General features: G+C 40.9%; 1 protein-coding gene across 1 annotated transcript in view; it reads left to right on the top strand.

Annotated features, from left to right (window-relative positions):
- The window catches only part of LOC126424739 (E3 ubiquitin-protein ligase UHRF1-like), a 163,292-nt gene extending 144,138 nt beyond the window's left edge, over positions 1–19,154 (top strand). Inside the window, exons 12-14 of the mRNA XM_050087457.1 lie at positions 5,274–5,372; positions 14,641–14,783; positions 18,357–19,154. Coding sequence (XP_049943414.1) covers positions 5,274–5,372; positions 14,641–14,783; positions 18,357–18,381 — 267 coding nt within the window. The 3' untranslated portion in view covers positions 18,382–19,154. The remainder of the gene's footprint in view (positions 1–5,273; positions 5,373–14,640; positions 14,784–18,356) is intronic.
- Positions 19,155–22,103: the final 2,949 nt, after the last annotated feature.

Here is a 22,103-nt window from a genome sequence, read left to right on the forward strand (position 1 = left end):
CATGCGCACACACTTAGGTGTGCGTGCATGCGCGCGCGCGCACGCGCACGCGCCCACACACACACACACACACACACACACACACACACACACACACACACACCTCTGTTCCCCCATGTAGGGGGTTAGGTGTACGTATACTTTTTTTTTTTAGCTCGTCAGAGAATAATTCTGAAAACTAGCAAGTTTTTTTTCTTTTGTGTGTGCCTATTATTCCTTACTTATCACTGGCATCTGGAATTTTTTGAAGCTGTGTATGCCTTCTCTATGGAGGGGGCATTGTCTCGCTGTCAACAATGCCCCAATGCTATTGGTCACGCACTGAGTTAGTGTGAGAGAGCCATTGGGCTTCACCATGCAGTGGTTACGCACAGCTGCATCTCATGTAAATAGTATGAAGCACTTCTTACAAAGTTTAAGTAAGAGTTGAAGTGTTATTTTGGTTTTTAGGGGAAAAGTGTTCGAATAGTTCAGTTATTTTGTGGAAAGGCTTGCAGGATCACTTAAAGCGTTTGTTAATGATTCTATCAACAGTGCAGTATTTATACGGGGTATTCAAAAAGTGTGTCTGCAGTGCTGTATGATTGTTTGTCGCACGTGCCGTATGCTGCAGTGAATATACCGAAATGAAACTCGGTGAAATACAAGTTATTAATTTATTGAATATTCGTTTTTACTGAGGTAAACGAAACAGTGGAATGTTGGGAGAGTCCATTTGTAGGGAAGTAATCCAGGCAGGCGAACAATCATACGGCACGCGCGGCTAACAGTCATACGGCACTGTGGAGAGACTTTTTGAACACCCCATATTAGGTGACTAGTTTCGAACCTTACATATTCATTTTCAAGCCTGGCTTGCTAGTCGCCTAATATAAATACTGCAGCTGTTGACAGAATTGTTAATAATAACTTTAAGAAGTTTAATAACGTTGCTGGTTCCTGTCAACAAAATGTTGAAACTGAAGGAATATGCTGTATTAGTTATGAAATTTATGATGGAAGAAATATTGTGTTTCGTAATAAATAACTTTTGTGGAGGAACATGTTGATAGTAAAATGTAAATGAAAAGGCTTCCATGATCAGTGATTATCTCTTTAATTAATATAGAAATATAGAAATTAATATAGAAATTCTTACTTCTGTGTGAATTTGAAACGAGTGTAACTATTAAGAGAAGACTGGAAGAATTTAGCCATTGAAAGGGAAGTGTGTGGCATACAAAATGGACAGTAAAACAATGTAATTTCACCCGTAGTTTGAAATTCTCCATCTTCAACTAAAAAAACATAATATTTGAAAAATAGGACACATGTTTGTATAAGGCAAATGGTCAGGTTTGTTTCGTAACCTAGTGTGTTATCTCAGTAAAGCCACTGAACTCTTGTCGAATAGCTTCAGGAAACGCTGTATATCTTCTTACTGTAACAACAGACAAGATGAGTAATATTACAACCTCAGTCTTTTTTTCCTTCTTTCATTTCCACAATGACAGCCACTAGGAGGTGGTGTGTTTTCTCGAGTGTTTGGTCTCCTGATAGGTTCTGGCACTCATAGAATATCTAGATAATTTTTGCTGTGGCCGCAATGTTGTAGAGTTTCCAGTGACACCAGGAGAATTTTTTCATTATAATATAAGTAATAGTAACAGTAAATCATGTCAGGATATTACATACTCATAACACAGCTTGCCTAGTGTTGCATGTAATCACTGGCTAACTGCAACTTACCTAAAAACATGATTATAATTGTAATGAAAACACTGGCCAATGATGGAAAACTTTTTATAATAATGTGATTAATTCTTTTGGTTTTTAGTGTGTTGAATGCTAGTTGTTGTTGTTGTGGTCTTCAGTTCAGAGACTACTTTGATGCAGCTCTCCATGCTACTCTTGGTGTGCAAGCTTCATCATCTCCGAGTACCTACTGCAACCTACATCCTTCTGAATCTACTTAGTGTATTGATCTCTTGGTATCCCTCACCAATTTTACCTTCTGCGCTGCCCTCCAATACTAAATTGGTGATCCCTTGATGCCTCAGAACATGTCCTACCAACTGATCCCCTCTTCTAGTCAAGTTTTGCCACAAATTCCTCTTCTCCACAATTGTATTCAGTATCTCCTCTTTAGTTACGTGATCTACATCTAATCTTCAGCATTCTTCTGTAGCACTACATTTTGAATGTTTCTATTCACTTCTTGTCTAAACTGTTTATCATCATTTCTTCACTTCCATACATGGCTCCACTCCCTACAAATACTTTCAGAAAGATTTCCTGACACTTAAATCTATACTCGATGTTAACAAATTTCTCTTCTTCAGAAACACTTTCCTTGCCATTGCCAGTCTACATTTTATATCCTCCTTACTTCGACCATCATCAGTTATTCTGCTCCCCAAATAGCAAAACTCACCTACTGCTTTAATTGTCCCATTTCCTAACATAATTCCCTCAGCATCACCTGATTTAATTTGACTACATTCCATTATTCTCATTTTTCTTTTGTTGATGTTCATCTTATATCCTCCTTTCAAGACACTATCCATTCCGTTCAACTGTTCTTCTAGGTCCCTTGCTGTCTCTGACAGAGTTACAATGCCATGAGCAAACCTCAAAGTTTTTATTTCTTCTCCATGAATTTTAATTCCTACTCCATGTTTTTCTTTTGTTTCATTTAGTGCTTGCTCAGTACGTAGATTGAATAACATCGGGGATAGGATACGACCCAGTCTCACTCCCTTCCCAACCACTGCTTCCCTTCCGTGCCCCTTGACTCTTATAACTGCCATCTGGTTTCTGTACAAATTATAATAGCCTTACGCTCCCTGTTTTTTACCCCTGCCACCTTCAGAATTTGAAAGAGAATATTCCAGTCAACATTGTCAGCAACTTTCTGTAAGTCTACAAATGCTAGAAACATAGGTTTGCCTTTCCTTAATCTGTCTTCTGAGGCAAGAGTCGTATGGTCAATATTGCCTCACATGGTCCAATATTTCTAAAGAATATAAACTGATCTTTCCCGTGGTCGGCTTCTACCAGTTTTTCCATTAGTCTGCAAGGATTCGTGTTTAGTATTTTTCAACTGTGACTTATTAAACTAATAGTGCGATAATTTTCACCTCTGTCAACACCTGCTTTCTTTGGGATTGGAAGTGTTCTTCTTGAGGTCTGAGGCTATTTCACTTGTCTCACACATCTTGCTCGCCAGATGGTAGAGTCTTGTAAGGGCTGGCTCTCCCAAGGTTATCATTAGTTCTAAAGGAGTGTTGTCTATTCCTGGAGCCTTGTTTTGTCTTAGCTCTTTCAGTGCTTTGTCAAACTCTTCACGCAGTATCATATCTCCCATTTCATCTTTATCTACACCCTCTTCCATCTCCATAATATTGCCCTCAACTAAATCGCCCTTGTGTAGACACACTATATACCTACTTCCACCTTTCTACCTTCCTTTCTTTACTTAGAACTTGTTTTCCATCTGAGCTCTTGATGTTCATATAAGTGGTTCTAGTTTCTCATAAGGTCTCCTTAATTTTCCTGTAGGCAGCATCTATCTTACCCCTAGTGATATAAGCCTCTACATCCTGACGTTTGTCTTGTAACCATCCTTGCTTAGCCATTTTGCACTTCCTGTTGATCTCGTTTTTGAGATGTTTGTATTCCTTTTTGCCTGCTTCATTCACTGCATTTTTACATTTTCTCCTTTCATCAATTAAATTCAATATCTCTTCTGTTACCCAAGGATTTCCACTAGCCCATGTCTTTTTACCTACTTGATCCTATGCTGCCTTTACTATTTCATCTCTCAAAGCTACCAATTCTTATTCTACTGTGTTTCTTTCCCCCATTCTTGTCAGTCGTTCCCTAATTATCTCTCTGAAACTCTCTACAACCTCTGGTTCTTTGAGTTTATCCAGGTCCCATCTCTTTAAATTTCCACCTTTTTGCAGTTTCTTCAATTTTAATCTACAGTTCATAACCAATAAATTGTGGTCAGAATCCACATCTGCCCCTGGAAATGTCTTACAATTTAAAACCTAGTTCCTAAATCTCTGTCTTACCATTAAATAATCTAGCTAGTATGATAGCAAAAACCTATTTCACCCACCATTTTATGTAATAAAGACTCAATATATTATTTTAAAAACTTCATTTTTAGTGATTTCAATTTAATCACATGCTAGTGGTTATTAAACTTTCCTATTATGCACCATTGGCATTGCTGAGGTGATGTGGCTTGCAGGTCTCAACAGTACAAATAGCTGCACTGTATCTGCAACCACAACCGAGGGATATCTGTGAATGGGCGAGACTAACCAGTCATTCCTGAAGAGTGGCAGCAGCCTTTACAGTATTTCCAGTGATATGAGATGATAATGCCTCTTGTTTTGCCAGTTATACTATTTCTCCAGATCTACACATGTCCTGGTACCCAGCAAAATCCCACCCCATCTGCCTTGGTTTTGGATCTGCTGTAAGGCATCTTTGATGCTCCAAATCATGTTTCCTACTGGATATATTTGTTGTACCATTTGCAGGCCACTGAGAGGGCCAGTGTAGATGAGAAACTTCGTACTGCGAAGGTGTCCCGCTGTACCATTGCCTGTAGGACTCTCTATGCTTTGGCATCATAATTTGTTAGTTGTTCTGGGAGGCAAACTCTGAAGACCCTACCAAGGAAAACAGCTTAACGAGCAGATGTATTACCCTGTGTAGATCCATCTGTAGCTTTCTCTCGTATATACATGTGCGAACAATAATAGCCTTATAACATTCTCTCAGAATACTCCAAATGTGACTTTTACATCTGACAACTTTACACCATTAAGAATGACATGCTACATTCTGCCTTGTAGGACATTTTGGATCCACTCACAAAGCTAGTCTAATATTCCATAAGCTAATATTTGGTTCACTGCAGAATACTATTTAAAGCCTTCTGGGTTTGAAGGAATAGAATATCAACCTGAATGCTGTTGTCTGCATATCTCCGGATCTTGTGGACGAATAGAGCAAACTGTTTTCTAAGATCTCCATTTTTGGAATCCTTGTTAATATTTGTAGAGAAGTTTTTCTTTCCCTCTGTCATTTGGTTTTATACTTTTCCAATGTATACTTCCTCCGCCTTTGTGGTTCTTCTCTCCAGTTCCATGAAAACTGCCCTCTCCCTTTACCACATCGTGCCTGAATTGTTTCATGTTTAGTAATCTCCTCCAGGAATATAGACCTCACTGCACTTTTATTTCTTGAATCTACATTTGTGCTTTATTTTGCAGAGATACCTCAAAGCTATTCAGGAGAATTTTACGTGCATCTGTTGCCAAGAATTGTTGTACCTGCCAATAACGACTCCGTGCAGCCACAATGTATGTTTGGTAAGCGACAAAAAGATTATGGTGGAACAGTTAATTCTTTTCATTTTCTGTCTATGGATTCTCTTCACACTATTTATTTATGGTGTGGTGCAAATCGGTTGATTTACAAAAATTTTTCATTTTTCTCATTGAGTTTTAGAAATTATATTTAACTTAAGACTTTATATGCAAGGAGTGTATGGAAATCAAACAATGGAAAATCTAGGATGGTATGTAACAGTAGTAGAGAAGGAAAGTTGCTACTCACCATATAGCGAAGATGCTGAGTTGTGATAGGCACAACAAAAAGGTACTCACAATTAGAGCTTACGGCCATTAAGACCTTTGCAGCAACACACACACACACACACACACACACACACACGCACACACACACACACACACACACACAATTTGCACACATGTCTGCAGTCTCAGACAACTGAAATCACACTGCGAGCAGCAGTACCAGTGCATGATGGGAGTGGCGACTGGGTAGGGGTAAGGAAGAGGCTGGGGTGGGAAGGGGGAGGGATAGTATGGTGTGGGTGGCAGACAGTGAAATGCTGCAGTTTAGGCAGAGGGCAGGAGAGAAGGTGTTTGGGGGGGGGGGGGTGGTTAAGTATCAGAAAGGAGAGAAATAAAGACTGGGTGTGGCGGTGAAATGAAGGCTGTGTAGTGCTGGAGTGGGGACAGGGAGGGGGCTGGATGAGTTAGGACAGTGACTAACGAAGATTGAGGCCAGGAGGGTTACAGGAACATAGGTTGTATTGCAGGGAAAGTTCCCACCTGCACAATTCAGAAAAGCTTGTGTTGAAGGGAAGTATCCATATGGCACAGGCTGTGAAGCATTTGCTTCAACTGGTCCTACTCAAGCCAACAAGCCACCCTCCTAGATGTTGACCCCCACCTCAGAGATGGCTACATCAGAACCTCCGTCCATATCAAACCAACTAACCACCAGCAATACCTCCACTTAGACAGCTGCCGCCCATTCCATACCAAGAAGTCCCTTCTGTACAGCCTACCCACCTGTGGTTGTCACATCTGCAGTGACAAGTAGTCCCTCTCAAAATATATTGAGGGTCTCACTAAAGTCTTCACTGACCATAATTATCCTCCCATCCTTGTACAAAAGCAAATCTCCCGTGCCTTATCTTTCCAGTCTCCCACCACCTCCCAAAGTCCCATAGTCCAGCCACAGAGGAGCATTCCCCTTGTAACTCAGTACCATCCAGGACTGCAGCAACTGAATTACATTCTCTGCCAGGGCTTCGATTACCTCTCGTTGTGCCCTGAAATGAGAAATGTCCTACCCACTATCATTCCCACCCCTCCCACAGTGGTATTCCTCCGTCCACCAAACCTACACAATATACTTGTCCATCCTTACACAACCACTGCTCCCAATCCCCTACCTCATGGCCTATACCCCTGTAATAGACCTAGATGCAAGACCTGTCCCATAAATCCTCCTACCACCACCTACTCCAGTCAGGTCACTAACATTACCTATCACATCAAAGGCAGGGCTACCTGTGAAACCAGTCATGTGATCTACAAGCTAAGCTGCAACCACTGTACTGCATTCTATGTAAGCTTGACAACCAACAAGCTGTCTGTCCGGATGAATGGCCATCGACAAACTATGGCCAAAAAAAAACAAGTGGACCACCCTGTTGCTGAACATGCTGCCAAACATGATATCCCTCATCTCAGTGACTGCTTCACAGTGACTACTTCACAGCTTGTGCCATATGGATCCTTCCCTCCAACACCAGCTTTTCTGAATTGTGCAGGTGGAACTTTCCCTGTAATACATCCTACGTTCCTGTAACCCTCCTGGCCTCAACCTTCGTTAGTCACTGTTCTCACCTGTCTAGCCCCCTCCCTGTTCCCATTCCAGCACTACACAGCTGTCATTTCACCACCGCACCCAGTCTTTTAATTTCTCTCCTTTCTGCTATTTCCCCCCCCCCCCCCCCTCACGCGCTTTCACCTTCTCTCCTGCCCTCAATCTAAACTGCAGCACTACATTGTCCTCCACCCCCACCAAACTATCCCTTTCCCTCCCCGCCCCAGCCTCTTCCTTTCCCCCTCCCAGCACTGGTGCTGCTGCTCGCAGTGTGGTTTCAGTTGTCCGAGACTGCAGACATGTGTGCAAGTTGCGTTTGTGTGTGTGTGTGTGTGTGTGTGTGTGTGTGTGTGTGTGTGTGTGTGTGTATTGCTGACAAAAGGCATTAATGGCCGAAAGCTATAATTGTGTGAATCTTTTCGTTGTGCCTATCGTGACTCAGCATCTCCTCTATACGGTGAGTGTTTGGAAATATTGTACAATTGCATTGTTTTACAAATACTGCCCTGACTGCGGGCACATCCTCTTGTAGGTTGGTGAATTGATTCTAGTACTCTGCACAGACTCTATAGATGTGAACAGTGCATACGAAAAGCAGTGCTCGTTTGTAGTACGTAGAGAAAGATATGGGAAAGATGGAAAGTGACTGTCACAGACAAAGGTGGACCATATGATTTTTGTGGAATGATGGAATCAAAACAACAGATACTCATAAACATTTAACTGTGGTTAGTGATCAAGAAACTCCCGCACAGAGGACTGTTTACAACTGGATAACTGGGTTCACTAGTGGAAGGGGATCTGTATGCAAAAATGTGAATACTGGTCACCCATCAACATTGTTGTCTCTGTGAAATATTAAGGTCATGTTTCAGTTGATTATGGTTGATAGGCATATAACCTTTGTTGAACTGGAATGGCAAACAGACCTGAACTGCCCATCACCACACACTGTTATTAGTGACAAATTAGATGTGAGAAAGTTGTGTGCATATTTGATTCCGTGGGACTTGATGCGGGCCTAGTAGGAGCACAGAATTGAAGTTTGTTGTCAACTATTGGAAATGAAGAAGGAAGATCAAATCCAAATTTTTTTGAGAAACTGGTGACTGGTGACGAATCATGGTGTCGCTACCATAGACCTGAGGAGAAAATCCAATCCATGCAATGGAAACACCCTGGGAGTTCTCGGCCCAAGAAATTTCATGCTGTTGTGTCTGCAGGTGTGCAAATGGTCTCCGTCCTTTGACACACTTGTGGCATTCTACTAATGGACTGGCTTCCACAAGAACAACTGTCAACAGCAGGGTGTACTATGACACCCTCACACAACTCAGAGACAGAATTTAGGGAAGGTGACAGGGAAAGTGGTTGAAGGGAGTGCTCCTGCAGCACAACAGTGCACAACCCCACATCAACAATGCCATGGCTCCAGATTTGACATCACTGGGGTTCATTGTTGTGCCATGTCCCCCATATTCATCAGATCTCGCTCCATCTGATTATGCCGTATTCGATAACACAAAGCATGCACTACGAGGTAAAATATTTGTTATCAATAAAGATTTGCAGGCAGCTTTCTATGAGTGGGTGCATAGTACCTCCAAACAGTATTTCTGTGATGCAATAGTGAAGTTGCAAGGGAAGTGGCAGCAGTGTATTGGTTTTGATGAGGAGCACAGGGTGTCTCAAAAGAGTGTTTATATTTAGTGTGCCAAATAAAGTAGAGGTTGAAGTCTATTGACATAATCTTTATTTATTATTGAAATATACAGTTTAGGAATTTACTTTTGAAAAGTAATGTCATTGAAATGCATTCCATGATGCCTATGGCACTCATTTAAACGATGAACAAAATTTGGCATAACAGCTTTGCGTGTGGACACTGGGATGGCTGCCACTTTGCTACAGATATTTTCTTTCAGTTGCTCCAGAGAAGTCAGATTATTGGCAAACACTTTAGATTTGCCATATCCCCAGATGAACAAATCCACAGGGGTCAAATCTGGACAGCAAGGAGGCCAATTTATGTCACCCTCCTATAGATCAATCTGCCCGGAAAAATTTTGTCAACTTGCAGTATAGACACATTGGACGTGTGTACTATGGCTCTGTCTTGCTGAAACCATGTCCTTAGGTTATAACCAGGAAAGTTTTGCGATTCAGGCACCAAAAACAAACAGTGGAAAATCCAGGCGTGCAGGCAAGCATCTGCCACAGCAAAATATGTCAAAGACTTTAGGATGAAGACTATGGAGTACTTTTTGACAACAAACTGCTTTCGATGAGCGCTACTTAAGAGTGATTTTGCTCTTGGATGACTGCATCGCGCGTCATATGCTCTGGGTATTTGCTGTCACTGGCTAGCGAGGTCACGTGACATGAGCTGTGATTGACTGACAGAAATGCATCATGCAGGGCAGTCTTGATTTCAGTGCTTCGGAAGTTACTGTGCTGTGTTTGGTGGAATTTTTATTTATAGCTTCCTAATACGAAAATATGCAGTTTACATGTTGCTGTGCATGAAATACTTTCCAAAACACGTTATTTTTTGCTGTATTCTTTTCCTAAAATGACATCAAGTTCTACACTGGTGTATAAAACCCTTAACATTCAAAGGATTGATAAGTTTTACAGCTCCAGGGAATGTATATTGTCATATGACATGGAAAAGAATGTGCTTTCACATGGGGTATAGTGTATTTTCACCTGGGAAAAAAGTGTATTGTTAACTGGGAAATCTAGAAATTCTTTTTCCTTGCAGTGACTTACCGAACGAAAGCGCTGGCAGGTCGATAGACACACAAACATACACACAAAATTCTAGCTTTCGCAACCAACGGTTGCCTCATCAGGAAAGAGAGAAGGAGAGGGAAAGACGAAAGGAAGTGGGTTTTAAGGGAGAGGGTAAGGAGTCATTCCAATCCCGGGAGCGGAAAGACTTACCTTAGGGGGGAAAAAAGGACGGGTATACACTCGCGCGCACACACACACACACACACACACACACACACACACACATATACAGACACAAGCAGACATATTTAAAGACAAAGAGTTTGGGCAGAGATGTCAGTCGAGGCGGAAGTGCAGAGGCAAAGATGATGTTGAATGACAGGTGAGGTGTGAGTGGCGGCAACTTGAAATTAGCGGAGATTGAGGCCTGGTGGGTAACGGGAAGAGAGGATATATTGAAGAGCAAGTTCCCATCTCCGGAGTTCGGATAGGTTGGTGTTGGTGGGAAGTATCCAGATAACCCGGACGGTGTAATACTGTGCCAAGATGTGCTGGCCGTGCACCAAGGCATGTTTAGCCACAGGGTGATCCTCATTACCAACAAACACTGTCTGCCTGTGTCCATTCATGCGAATGGACAGTTTGTTGCTGGTCATTCCCACATAGAAAGCATCACAGTGTAGGCAGGTCAGTTGGTAAATCACGTGGGTGCTTTCACACGTGGCTCTGCCTTTGATCGTGTACACCTTCCGGCTTACAGTACTGGAGTAGGTGGTGGTGGGAGGGTACATGGAACAGGTTTTACACTGGGGGCGGTTACAAGGATAGGAGCCAGAGGGTAGGGAAGGTGGTTTGGGGTGGTTGTCTACCAACCCAAGTTCACCACAGGATCAACATAGCCCAACTTTATCCAACACTTTTTCGCCTTTTTTCACAACAGATCTCCAGTTACTTTCTCCAGTTATTTTCTCCAGTTATTTTCATTTTCATTTCAACCTCATGTTACACTTCCCACCTTCTAATACCATGTCACCCTCACAACATCCCCACAACGACCCCATTAAGTTTTATTTACATTCCCTCCGCAAACATGCCTTCACCCTATCCAGATTACGCTCGCATATTTTATTTTCTCAGGCTTGTCTGGCATTTGGCATTACCCCCAAAGGCCTCACACTTAAAGTTCCCATCTCTGGCTGCAACCCTTCTTTCCATCAGTCCCTATACCAGTTCCAAACTGAACAATCCATTGCCCTCACCCACCTAATCCTTCACCTACACATCAACTCAGCCAATGAACACACCTGTCAACTCCTATCCTTAATAAAAGTCCTCAATCTTTCCTCTCCCACATCCACACTGGCTATTCAGAGCATCCTCCTACAGGCCAACCGCAAATTAGAACAGCATGCCACCCTTCACCTCAAAAAACTATCCAATCTCCTGGTTTCCCACCTCCGGAAAGGCAACTCACTCACCCTTCACAACCTTTCCAGCAAACCTCAACCTCCCCTCATTGCACACAAACCCAGTCTCTCCCATCTACTCAACCTCCCACTTCCAGCTCCATTCCCTCCAAAACCTCAAAATTCCAATTAACACAATCTGGAACCACAACACCCCAATTCAGTAGTTAACCTTTCCTCCAAACCTCTCTCCCAATCCGAAACCTCTGTCCTATCCAAAGGCCTCACCTTCAGCCCCACTCCCAGATTCAACCAAACAGCCCTCGTCAAAGATTTACTGTCCTACACTCGTACTCTCTGCTGGAAGTATCACTTTGCCACGAAGAAAAATGATCCTAATCCTACTCCTAATGATCCAACTCCCCAAGACACTATCCAAATTGAACCCTGCCTGGAACAGTTCCGTCCTCCGACACAGCGGGACCCACCTCCTCTTCCTCAAAATCACCCTCTCCAAACCTTCCAGGAATTTCTGACCTCCAGCCTTGCCTCCCAATCCTTCTTAAAAAACCTTAATCCTACTCCCAACATCACCACTACTGAAGCCCAGGCTATCCGTGATCTGAGGGCTGACTGGTCCATCGTCATTCTTCCGGCGGACAAGGGTTCCACGACCGTGGTACTTGATCGTAGGGAGTATGTGGCTGAGGGACTGCGTCAGCTTTCAGACAACACCACATACAAAGTTTGCCAAGGTAATCCCATTCCTGATGTCCAGGCGGAGCTTCAAGCAATCCTCAGAACCTTAGGCCCCCTACAAAACCTTTCACCTGACTCCATCAACCTCCTGACCCCACCGACACCCCGCACCCCTACCTTCTACCTTCTTCCTAAAATTCACAAACCCAATCATCCCGGCCGCCCCATTGTAGCTGGTTACCAAGCCCCCACAGAACGTATCTCTGCCTATGTAGATCAACACCTTCAACCCATTACATGCAGTCTCCCATCCTTCATCAAAGACACCAACCACTTTCTCGAACGCCTGGAATCCTTACCCAATCCGTTACCCCCGGAAACCATCCTTGTAACCATTGATGCCACTTCCTTATACACAAATATTCCGCACGTCCAGGGCCTCGCTGTGATGGAGCATTTCCTTTCACGCCGATCACCTGCCACCCTACCTAAAACCTCTTTCCTCATTACCTTAGCCAGCTTCATCCTGACCCACAACTTCTTCACTGTTGAAGGCCAGACATACCAACAATTAAAGGGAACAGCCATGAGTACCAGGATGGCCCCCTCGTACGCCAACCTATTCATGGGTCGCTTAGAGGAAGCCTTCTTGGTTACCCAAGCCTGCCAACCCAAAGTTTGGTACAGATTTATTGATGACATCTGACTCACAGTGAAGAAGAACTCCAGAATTTCCTCTCCAACCTCAACTCCTTTGGTTCCATCAGATTCACCTGGTCCTACTCCAAATCCCATGCCACTTTCCTTGACATTGACTTCCATCTGTCCAATGGCCAGCTTCACACGTCCGTCCACATCAAACCCACCAACAAGCAACAGTACCTCCATTATGACAGCTGCCACCCATTCCACATCAAACGGTCCCTTCCCTACAGCCTAGGTCTTCGTGGCAAACGAATCTGCTCCAGTCCGGAATCCCTAAACCATTACACCAACAACCTGAAAACAGCTTTCACATCCTGCAACTACCCTTCAGAAGCAAATAACCAGAGCCACTTCCTCGTTCCCTAAAACCCAGACCTTCCACAGAAGAACCACAAAGTGCCCCACTTGTGACAGGATACTTTCCGGGACTGGATCAGACTCTGAATGTGGCTCTCCAGCAGGGATACGACTTCCTCAAATCCTGCCCTGAAATGAGACCTATCCTTCATGAAATCCACTCCACCAAGAGTGTCTTTCCGCCATCCACCTAACCTTCGTAACCTCTTAGTTCATCCCTATGAAATCCCCAAACCACCTTCCTTACCCTCTGGCTCCTACCCTTGTAACCGCCCCCGGTGTAAAACCTGTCCAATGCACCCTCCCACCACCACCTACTCCAGTCCTGTAACCCGGAAGGTGTACATGATCAAAGGCAGAGCCACGTGTGAAAGCACCCACGTGATTTACCAACTGACCTGCCTACACTGTGAAGCTTTCTATGTGGGAATGACCAGCAACAAACTGTCCATTCGCATGAATGGACACAGGCAGACAGTGTTTGTTGGTAATGAGGATCACCCTGTGGCTAAACATGCCTTGGTGCACGGCCAGCACATCTTGGCACAGTGTTACACCGTCCGGGTTATCTGGATACTTCCCGCTAACACCAACTTGTCAGAACTCCGGAGATGGGAACTTGCCCTTCAGTATATCCTCTCTTCTCGTTATCCGCCAGGCCTCAATCTCCGCTAATTTCAAGTTGCCGCCGCTCATACCTCACCTGTCTTTCAACAACATCTTTGCCTCTGTACTTCCGCCTCGACTGACATCTCTGCCCAAACTCTTTGCCTTTACAAATGTCTGCTTGTGTCTGTGTATGTGTGGATGGATATGTGTGTGTGTGTGTGTGTGTGTGTGTGTGTGTGTGTGTGTGTGTGTGTGTGTGTGCGCGCAAGTGTATACCTGTCCTTTTTTCCCCCCTAAGGTAAGTCTTTCCGCTCCCGGGATTGGAATGACTCCTTACCCTCTCCCTTAAAACCCACATCCTTTCATCTTTCCCTCTCCTTCCCTCTTTCCTGGCGAAGCAACCATTGGTTGCGAAAGCTAGAATTTTGTGTGTATGTATGTGTTTGTTGGTGTTTCTATCGACCTGCCAGCGCTTTCGTGTGGTAAGTCACATCATCTTCGTTTTTAAATATATTTTTCCCGCGTGGAATGTTTCCCTCTGTTATATATGCCCCGAGTCAGCACTCGCATACATGTAAGATGCATTGACTGAATGTCATATAGTAAATCCTGATTATTGTGTACACCCCGAAAATGTCTTCATCTTCTATTCTCCCCAGTACATTCACCCAAATTACCTACACTCTTCCTTTTCTTCCAAGAAGACTAATCAATTATATTCTTGAAAATTTCATTTACTTTCTATTTTGTTGGTGAAATTTTGGGCTTGACTGTCATGCTTGTAAGAAAAGAGAGTTAATACCACTTTATCAGTATGCTGTTACTATTATAATAAAGCTGAGTCATTGCGGATTTATTGAAAAAACAGTAAACTGACATGATAATTATTGGTGTTGATCATTTTGCATTTATTTCTTTTCAGGGATGTCTACAGAACTCTTTCCAGGCAGAAGTGTACAAGTGCCCAACATGCAAGGAAGACTTGCCTGACAGTTTCCCATTTGTTGTGAATGAACACTTGTTTGAAGCCCTGAAAGCATTCTTTCCGGGATACAGACCCAGCAAGTAGGTGTTTGCTGTACAGGCTCTGTGCGGAGCTAAAAAAACTCATTCCACACTTGGAAAGTAAAATGTGACCATATTTTTAAAACTATTTAATTATCTTTTCCCCTCTCTTTTCCTCGTACACATTCATTTGACACCTTGTAAGGTAGAAATATTTAGTCCAACCTATAAAAGGCATTTCTTACACTTAATTCTCATTCCACATATTCTGTGTGTTTCTTTGTTTGTTCAGTGTTGTTTCAGTTCCTTTTGTCCTTATAAGGTGAAACAGAAGGACTTTTCAACTGTGGAACAATAAACAAATCTATTGAGCTGACTTACAGAATTGGTAGATGTCTCATTTTGTAGCAAACAATCTCAAGTTTCACATAAAAATATCAAGTGTCATTTTAGTTCAATGTAATTACCATTTGTGATGCAGCAGACATCCCACTGGTAATTAATTTCTTCCCACACTTGTAGCAGCAAATTGGCCATAACTTGTGCAATGGCAGTGTAAATTCAGTTTCTCAGGTTGGCTAAGTTGTTTGTTAGGGAAGGAACATACACATGGTCTTTAATGAAACCCCAAAGAAAGAAATCCAGTGGTGTCAAGTCTGGGGAGCGAGGTGGCCATGCGATTGGCCCTTCTCGGCCAATACAGCGAGCTGGGAAGTGATTGTTGAGAGACATCAAATTTCCATGAGTAAAAGAGGTGGTGCACCGTCTCAGTCATTGATCTGTAAAATTAAAATGTTTCCAAGCATATCTAGATGCACAATACGCCCTGTACAAGAACTGCCACCTATAACTTCATGTAACTAGCCCTGTTGCTAGCAGACACAACCCAGCCCCGATAAGAGGAAAAATTGAGGAAAAAAAATAAATTTGTAAATAGTCTTAAAAATAATGATTTATAACGTGAAGGAAAGCGGTGGTAACTCTCTCACTACACAAAAGCTCAGGTTCTGGGAAATTACAATCAAGCACACAAATGGCTGTTATTTACGTAGATTATGATTGATGTAGTTTTTAAATACTTTTTCCATTTAGTTTTGTTATTGATCGAAATTAATCTGAAATTATTTTGTCTAAACATGTATGTAAGAGGTTGCACTCTAGAACTGTTCCTGTAACAGAAAAAAATTAATTTTTTTACTTGTAATCTTTTAGAGTAGCCAAGAATCACTACTAACAAAACACAACTCAGATCACTTGTTAACATAAGTCACAGACCTTCAGTGCACTCACCTCCCTATTGAGCTTTTAGTAAAATCACAGTAAAGGTAGTTATATTTTGCTACCTTCTTATTTACGCATAATACCTTCACCAAAAATCCAAAGTACTTTAGATGTATGAATTTTGATAGGTACAGTTGGTGATCTATTTTGTTGCTATGGCATCGCCCGTCAATAATATAAATAATGTCTGTCTTTATGATACAAAACTGCATTTGTAAACTATCAACTTTGGAACAAAAAGAAACCAGTCCTTCGTATTTTCTGTACCTTTAAATAGATAACTGACTCTTACATCCTTACTGGTAAATACTTTGGATTGCCTATCTTGCATTCATTTGTCACTCGGGAATCACTTACTTTGACAGGTCTTTTCTACTTGTTAATATTCACAGTTTAAGACCTCGCTTGTTTCTGCTGTAAGTTATTATTTCTCTCAAATAACAATTATTTAGTAACTTTGGGCTAAATGAGAATGCGGGGCTTTTGACTTTTAAACAAAATAACAGTTTATTCTTTTCTTTTTGCTAACTCTGTACAGACAAAACTAATCCCCACTGTAAGTGAAATGAAGTAATAAAAAAAAATCAAACAAAAATTGTAGATGCTACCACCTCAATTTAAAACACATTTTACAGAACTCTCAGCCACTTCAGATGTTAGCAGTCCTCGATCCTACTAACAAAACCTCAATGAAAATGTCACTCGTCTCTATTTATTACAAGAATAATGGTTACAATGGAATTCCACTTAAATATGGTTCAACTAGTGTCTGGATCACCATGAAATGTTACAATCACAACTCTGAGTGAGGTAAACTTTAAAGAAAAAACTACCGGTCTGGGTGTTCCAGTAACAACCTTCAAATCTCTTCAAAAATTGAGAACTCCTCTCGACAATAAAATAATTCAGTATCCACAAAATCCTACTCACCTATCACCTCAAATACCAAATCCATCCAATACATTCATGACTGTTACTCTATACCTCAGAGAATGCCTTCATAAACTTTTACATTTAATCACACCATCTAATTTATAGGTATGCTACAAATACACCATAACTGGAACCCCAACTTAAATAACTTCAGTCAACTCACTGAAATAAAATAATATTTCGTCGATTCATGACTCTCAGTCCTTAAATAGTTCATAACTGTATTACAAGTACAAACTTAAAACCCCATTCAGCTAATTGAAGAATATGTCACTGTGATAATTCTTCAAATCAAGGAGCATAGTAAAATTAAATTATTTCCAATCTTTAATATCCATCCCTATGTCAGATGCTGCAATCTTTCACCAAAGTGCAGGCACTTTCAGTCATATTTCTAAAATTGTGGAAACTTTCCAATTGTGGAAACTTTCCACTTGCACCATAAATTGAGACAACTGTCCAATTAAATAATATTGATAGCTAACCACATCAGCTCAAGTTAACGAACAAACAGCAACTACATGACTGGTCCTTCTGACCCTCTACACATAATCTTAATCCCTCGTGTCTTTCCCTGTTCCTCAATAGTAACCGCCTTTCCTCAGGCATAAAACCATAGCTGAACCATTGACAAATGTACAGCATCACCATTATTTCTCAACAATTACCAATAAGCAATAAATGGCCATCGATTGTTTTTGTAGCAGCTAGCTGGTGCACAATGGTCTCTAGCTCCACTGCTCTGCAGTTTTCTTTGGGTTCACAGATGATCTTTGCTGCAATCTCCTGAACATGCTGTACAAGATACTCGACTATCTGCACAAATACACAAGACATACATTACATAAAGAAAGGTAAAACTTTGTTACATAGAGAAAACCGTTTCAATACAGTGAAAGAAGCTTAAAAAACTTACATCACCAAAATGTGCGAAATTATTCCATCCCGGCACAAATAATAGTGATAGTTTTCTCTGTAGAGAAGAAAGTGCCATAGCTGGTGATATATCATGTCATAGTGAACAACCCATCTCAACAAAGTTCTTGTGCCAAGGGTAAATTGTAGGCCTGCTTGGAGGTTCTGTAGCGTATTCAGTGTGAAATTCACACTGAACAGCTGTTGCAGAGCTCGTTGTATGAAATCGAAACACACAGTGAGCACATTCCTCACCAGTGAAAGTAGACATCTTAACTGTGCATTACGCTGACGCTCCTGGTGGCAGAATGGGGTACGGATGTACTACATGAATCAAACTTGAGACTGTAGCTACAAAATGATGAATATACGGATTCTGTAAGTTATTTCTATATCATTCCAAAGTTGTAAAGTACTTTTTGTTTCACCTTGTATTTATCTTTAATTTATTATTATTATTATTATCTTTATTTATTTATATTATTTTATTTTTTATTTTTTAAGTGGGACAGTGCTGCACTACAGTTGAGCTTCAAAGAAGGCCACGAGCAGGGTAGAATCATCAAGTATTAAAAGGGCTGTGTTGTATAGCTTAGGAGATTTTGTGCTTGACTATACATTTAGTTGTAAGCATTTCGTGTCATTTATATTGAATTTTAAAACAAATATAAAACCAACTGTCCCTTTGAATGTGTTGCAAGTGCTGAGAATTTCTTTCTCATGTTGTGTACTTCTCAGATTTTTAATGATTTTAGTTCAGATTTGCTATGTTTGTATGTGTTACTGTCCAGTTATATGTATACTTGGCTATCCATTGTACCAAGAAATGCCCTATTCTGTACAGGCAGTTCTATATTGAACAGTGTAGACACTAATTACCAGTACATTGCTTATTTTATAGTTGGTGGTTTTTTGACTTACGTACCAACTGTTTCTATTGTTCATTACTTAGTTCTACTGTACTCACGTCGGGATTGCTTTAATAATTAGTTATGAAGAGATCAGTGTGTTATCTTTCATTAATATTCTGTTTTGTAATGAATTTATTGCTAAAGAAGCTTGAATCAAATGTTACATTGTTTTTAATGTATACATCTTAATTATCAGTGTTCATATAACACACGTATTTTTGGTTAATATTGTGACTGTGATGATAAGTATATTGTTAATGCTATATTGCTGTACGAAAGGCATTGTATGCATCATAAATTTTGGAAATGGTGGTACAAAATAGCTAGTGTGTTTCCATGGATCCTTTTAACTTCCTTGGTAATATAAATAATTTATATGTATAGAGTTTTGTGTAGCATTGTGAAATTTTAAAAAATCTCTTAAATGAAATATTACTTGATAGTATGTGTGTAGCAATAATTGTAACTACATAGTATTTTAATTGATATTACTGATGTATATTCATTTTTCTTTATGAAATATTGAGTAGCCATTCTTCCAGTATGCTTCATTCTGAAGAATTACGTTTTATTCTTCCATTTTGATGTATCAGTAACTATGATTTGTAATCAAATTTTAGCACCTTTCTTGCCATAGTTTTCCTTTGGTCTGTAAAAATAGAGTGGCAGCTATATCTACCACCTCTCATATTCCAGGACTGATTTTGAAAGCATACTTTTTAACAGACTAAGTTGTCACCTACTTAACTTTCAATTTATCCCTATTTGTACTCACTACTCTACATAGATATATTATGGTTGTGCCAACCAGGAGCATATTTTCCCTACATATGTTTATAAATATGATAAAAATATTGCTAATTTCATACAGAAATCTCTCTCTTCCCCCTCTCCCCCCCTCTCTCTTCCCCCCCCCTCTCCCCCCTCTCTCTGTCCCCCCCCCCCTGCGCTCTCTCTCTCTCTCTCTCTCTCTCTCTCTCTCTCTCTCTCTCTCTCTGTGTGTGTGTGTGTGTGTGTGTGTGTGTGTGTGTGTGTGTGTGTGTGTGTGTGTGTGTGTGTGTCCCTCCTTTTCTCTTTTTCTTTGGATAAAAATTGTGCTGGTAATAGAAAACAGTGCTACATACAATGTTTCAAAAGTGTTATATTTATTCGTGTAGTAGCACAGTTGCAGACACTGAAATGATATTTATTACATAGCTGCAAGATCATATATACACAGTGATTTAACAATGATCTGATATTTTTGATTTTTTTATTCTTTGATTTATATTGTAGGTTATTTAAGAAATGTATTGACACGACAATGAGTTATCTTAAATATTCACATGTTCTAACTCAATTGCACAAGGGAAGGGACTTAGTACTTAATATTTTTGATAGAGAGAATTATTTTAGCATATATGTTATGATAAGAAACACATTCTGTAGAATGAAACTTGTAGATGGCTCAATTACTGGGTGTACTGCTCTGAATGTTAACACATGGGACTGACTGCTGTTATTTTTGGTATATATTATATTTCCATGGTTACATATATTTGTTTAAAATATATTGACAACAGTGTGGTAGTTTACATCTGCTAGTGTAAAAGAATCGGGCAGATTTCAAGTAAAAATACTGAAATATGAATTTAAATTCAGAGTATGCAGTTAAAGATGAATAGTTCCACAAAACAGAATAGTGTATCAACCTACTAATTTCTGAGACAGGAATGACTGGAATAAGGCCAACGTACATGTAAATTTAAAAACACATAAACTCTAGCTTTTGAAACTTCTGAAAATTGCCCTACTCCAGTTGTTCCTGTCAGTGTGCAGAGACAGTTTCTCTGTTCCATACTGTGATGCTGACTTTTACCTGTGCAGAAGATACTGACTTGAATAAGATGAACTGCTGCTTCGATTGTTCGTTATCAGCAACGATCTATTGTACATAATCCTCAGACTGTACCATTTACGAAGGGTAGTCAGAAAGTGAGTTACACTTGCATATTATCGGCCTATAACAGTTTATTGGTAAGAGCATTATACCACAGATGGTACACATTCACTAATCTGTTTCTCTATGCACTGTCAAAAGGAAAATTCACTTCAGAAAACTGTAAAATTTGGCACTAGTCTGTAAGTTCAGGAGGCAAAATTCTTAGTATGGCCTAAACACACACAAAAGTGAAGAAACTATCACAGCTTTCAGAAATATGTGTCTGTAGGGAGTGCTAAGAATTTCTTTCCCTGAATGCAAGGACTAGTCCAAAATTCTATCCTGAAATTTTGTGTTTCTCTATGTAATCACGCAGGTTCAGTAATTAAACGTGTGCCGGAATGTAGCACTGAGCATTCCGTGCCCTGCCAATAGAAATCTGTGCAATATTGTAGGTGGCAATGGGGTCCACATCCACCGTAAACCATGTGAATGGTAACATTCTCCTGCGCTGGCATTGGTTGGAGTAAAATAGCTCTCTACCTTGATTTCATTGCTCCACATTTTCTGTTATCGAGGCATTTTGAAATTTTTATGTAGTGAAACACATCAAAATGGTCACACTCCGGTTTGAGCCCAAGCACCCACGAAACAAAATGGTTCTAAAAACATAGGAGGTTCAGTGGAGCTCACAAATGTAGGCATGGCACCAAGTGTATGTAGAGCTAAAGTGAAAGAGTATGCCACCCCCGAATGTAAGAACTGATCGGACTGCATATAGAGATGTCTTGCAAATCTGGATGCCCTTGATGTCATGTCCTTAATTGTGAAGTCTGGCGGACCCTTGTGCTTTTACCATTGTGAGATTTTATGGTAATTATGTTCATCTTGATGAGTTGTACTGTACAAAAATTTGAAAATGGCTTCACAGCTGAAAGTTTGCAGCAACTAAACCAAAATAAAGTGACATGCATCTTCGTGTTTCCTCGGTGCATTGACTGATCCTTAGATCGTGGCGTCACCTGCAAAAAGCTCCATTTCTTCAACTGGGATATCAGCCTTGTGGTCATCTTTTGTGTGAGCCAAACGAATAAAGCTAAAGCACTTGCACCCATCCTTTTAAAGCCGAGTGCCGTACCACTGCGCTTGCAGTCACAGATACGTGGAGATCAGATGTATTGCTCGCCAGCAAAGAACTTTCTACGAATAGAATCTGTGGGTAGACACTCGATCTGCCAATAGTACCTGAGCTGTAGCCACATCCTAATTAAATTCTTTGGCAAGCTAAATTCCACTGCTTTATTGACCACAGAGTCCCAGAATGGTGAAGTTTGTGCTAGAATTTTTACTTTGTGAAATGGTATAGAATGGCCAGTATCAATGCAATCGTCTGCCGCATGTGATTCGGTGGGTTGTAAG

This window comes from Schistocerca serialis, chromosome 10 (genome assembly GCF_023864345.2).
Source record: "Schistocerca serialis cubense isolate TAMUIC-IGC-003099 chromosome 10, iqSchSeri2.2, whole genome shotgun sequence".
NCBI classification, from domain to species: domain Eukaryota; kingdom Metazoa; phylum Arthropoda; class Insecta; order Orthoptera; family Acrididae; genus Schistocerca; species Schistocerca serialis.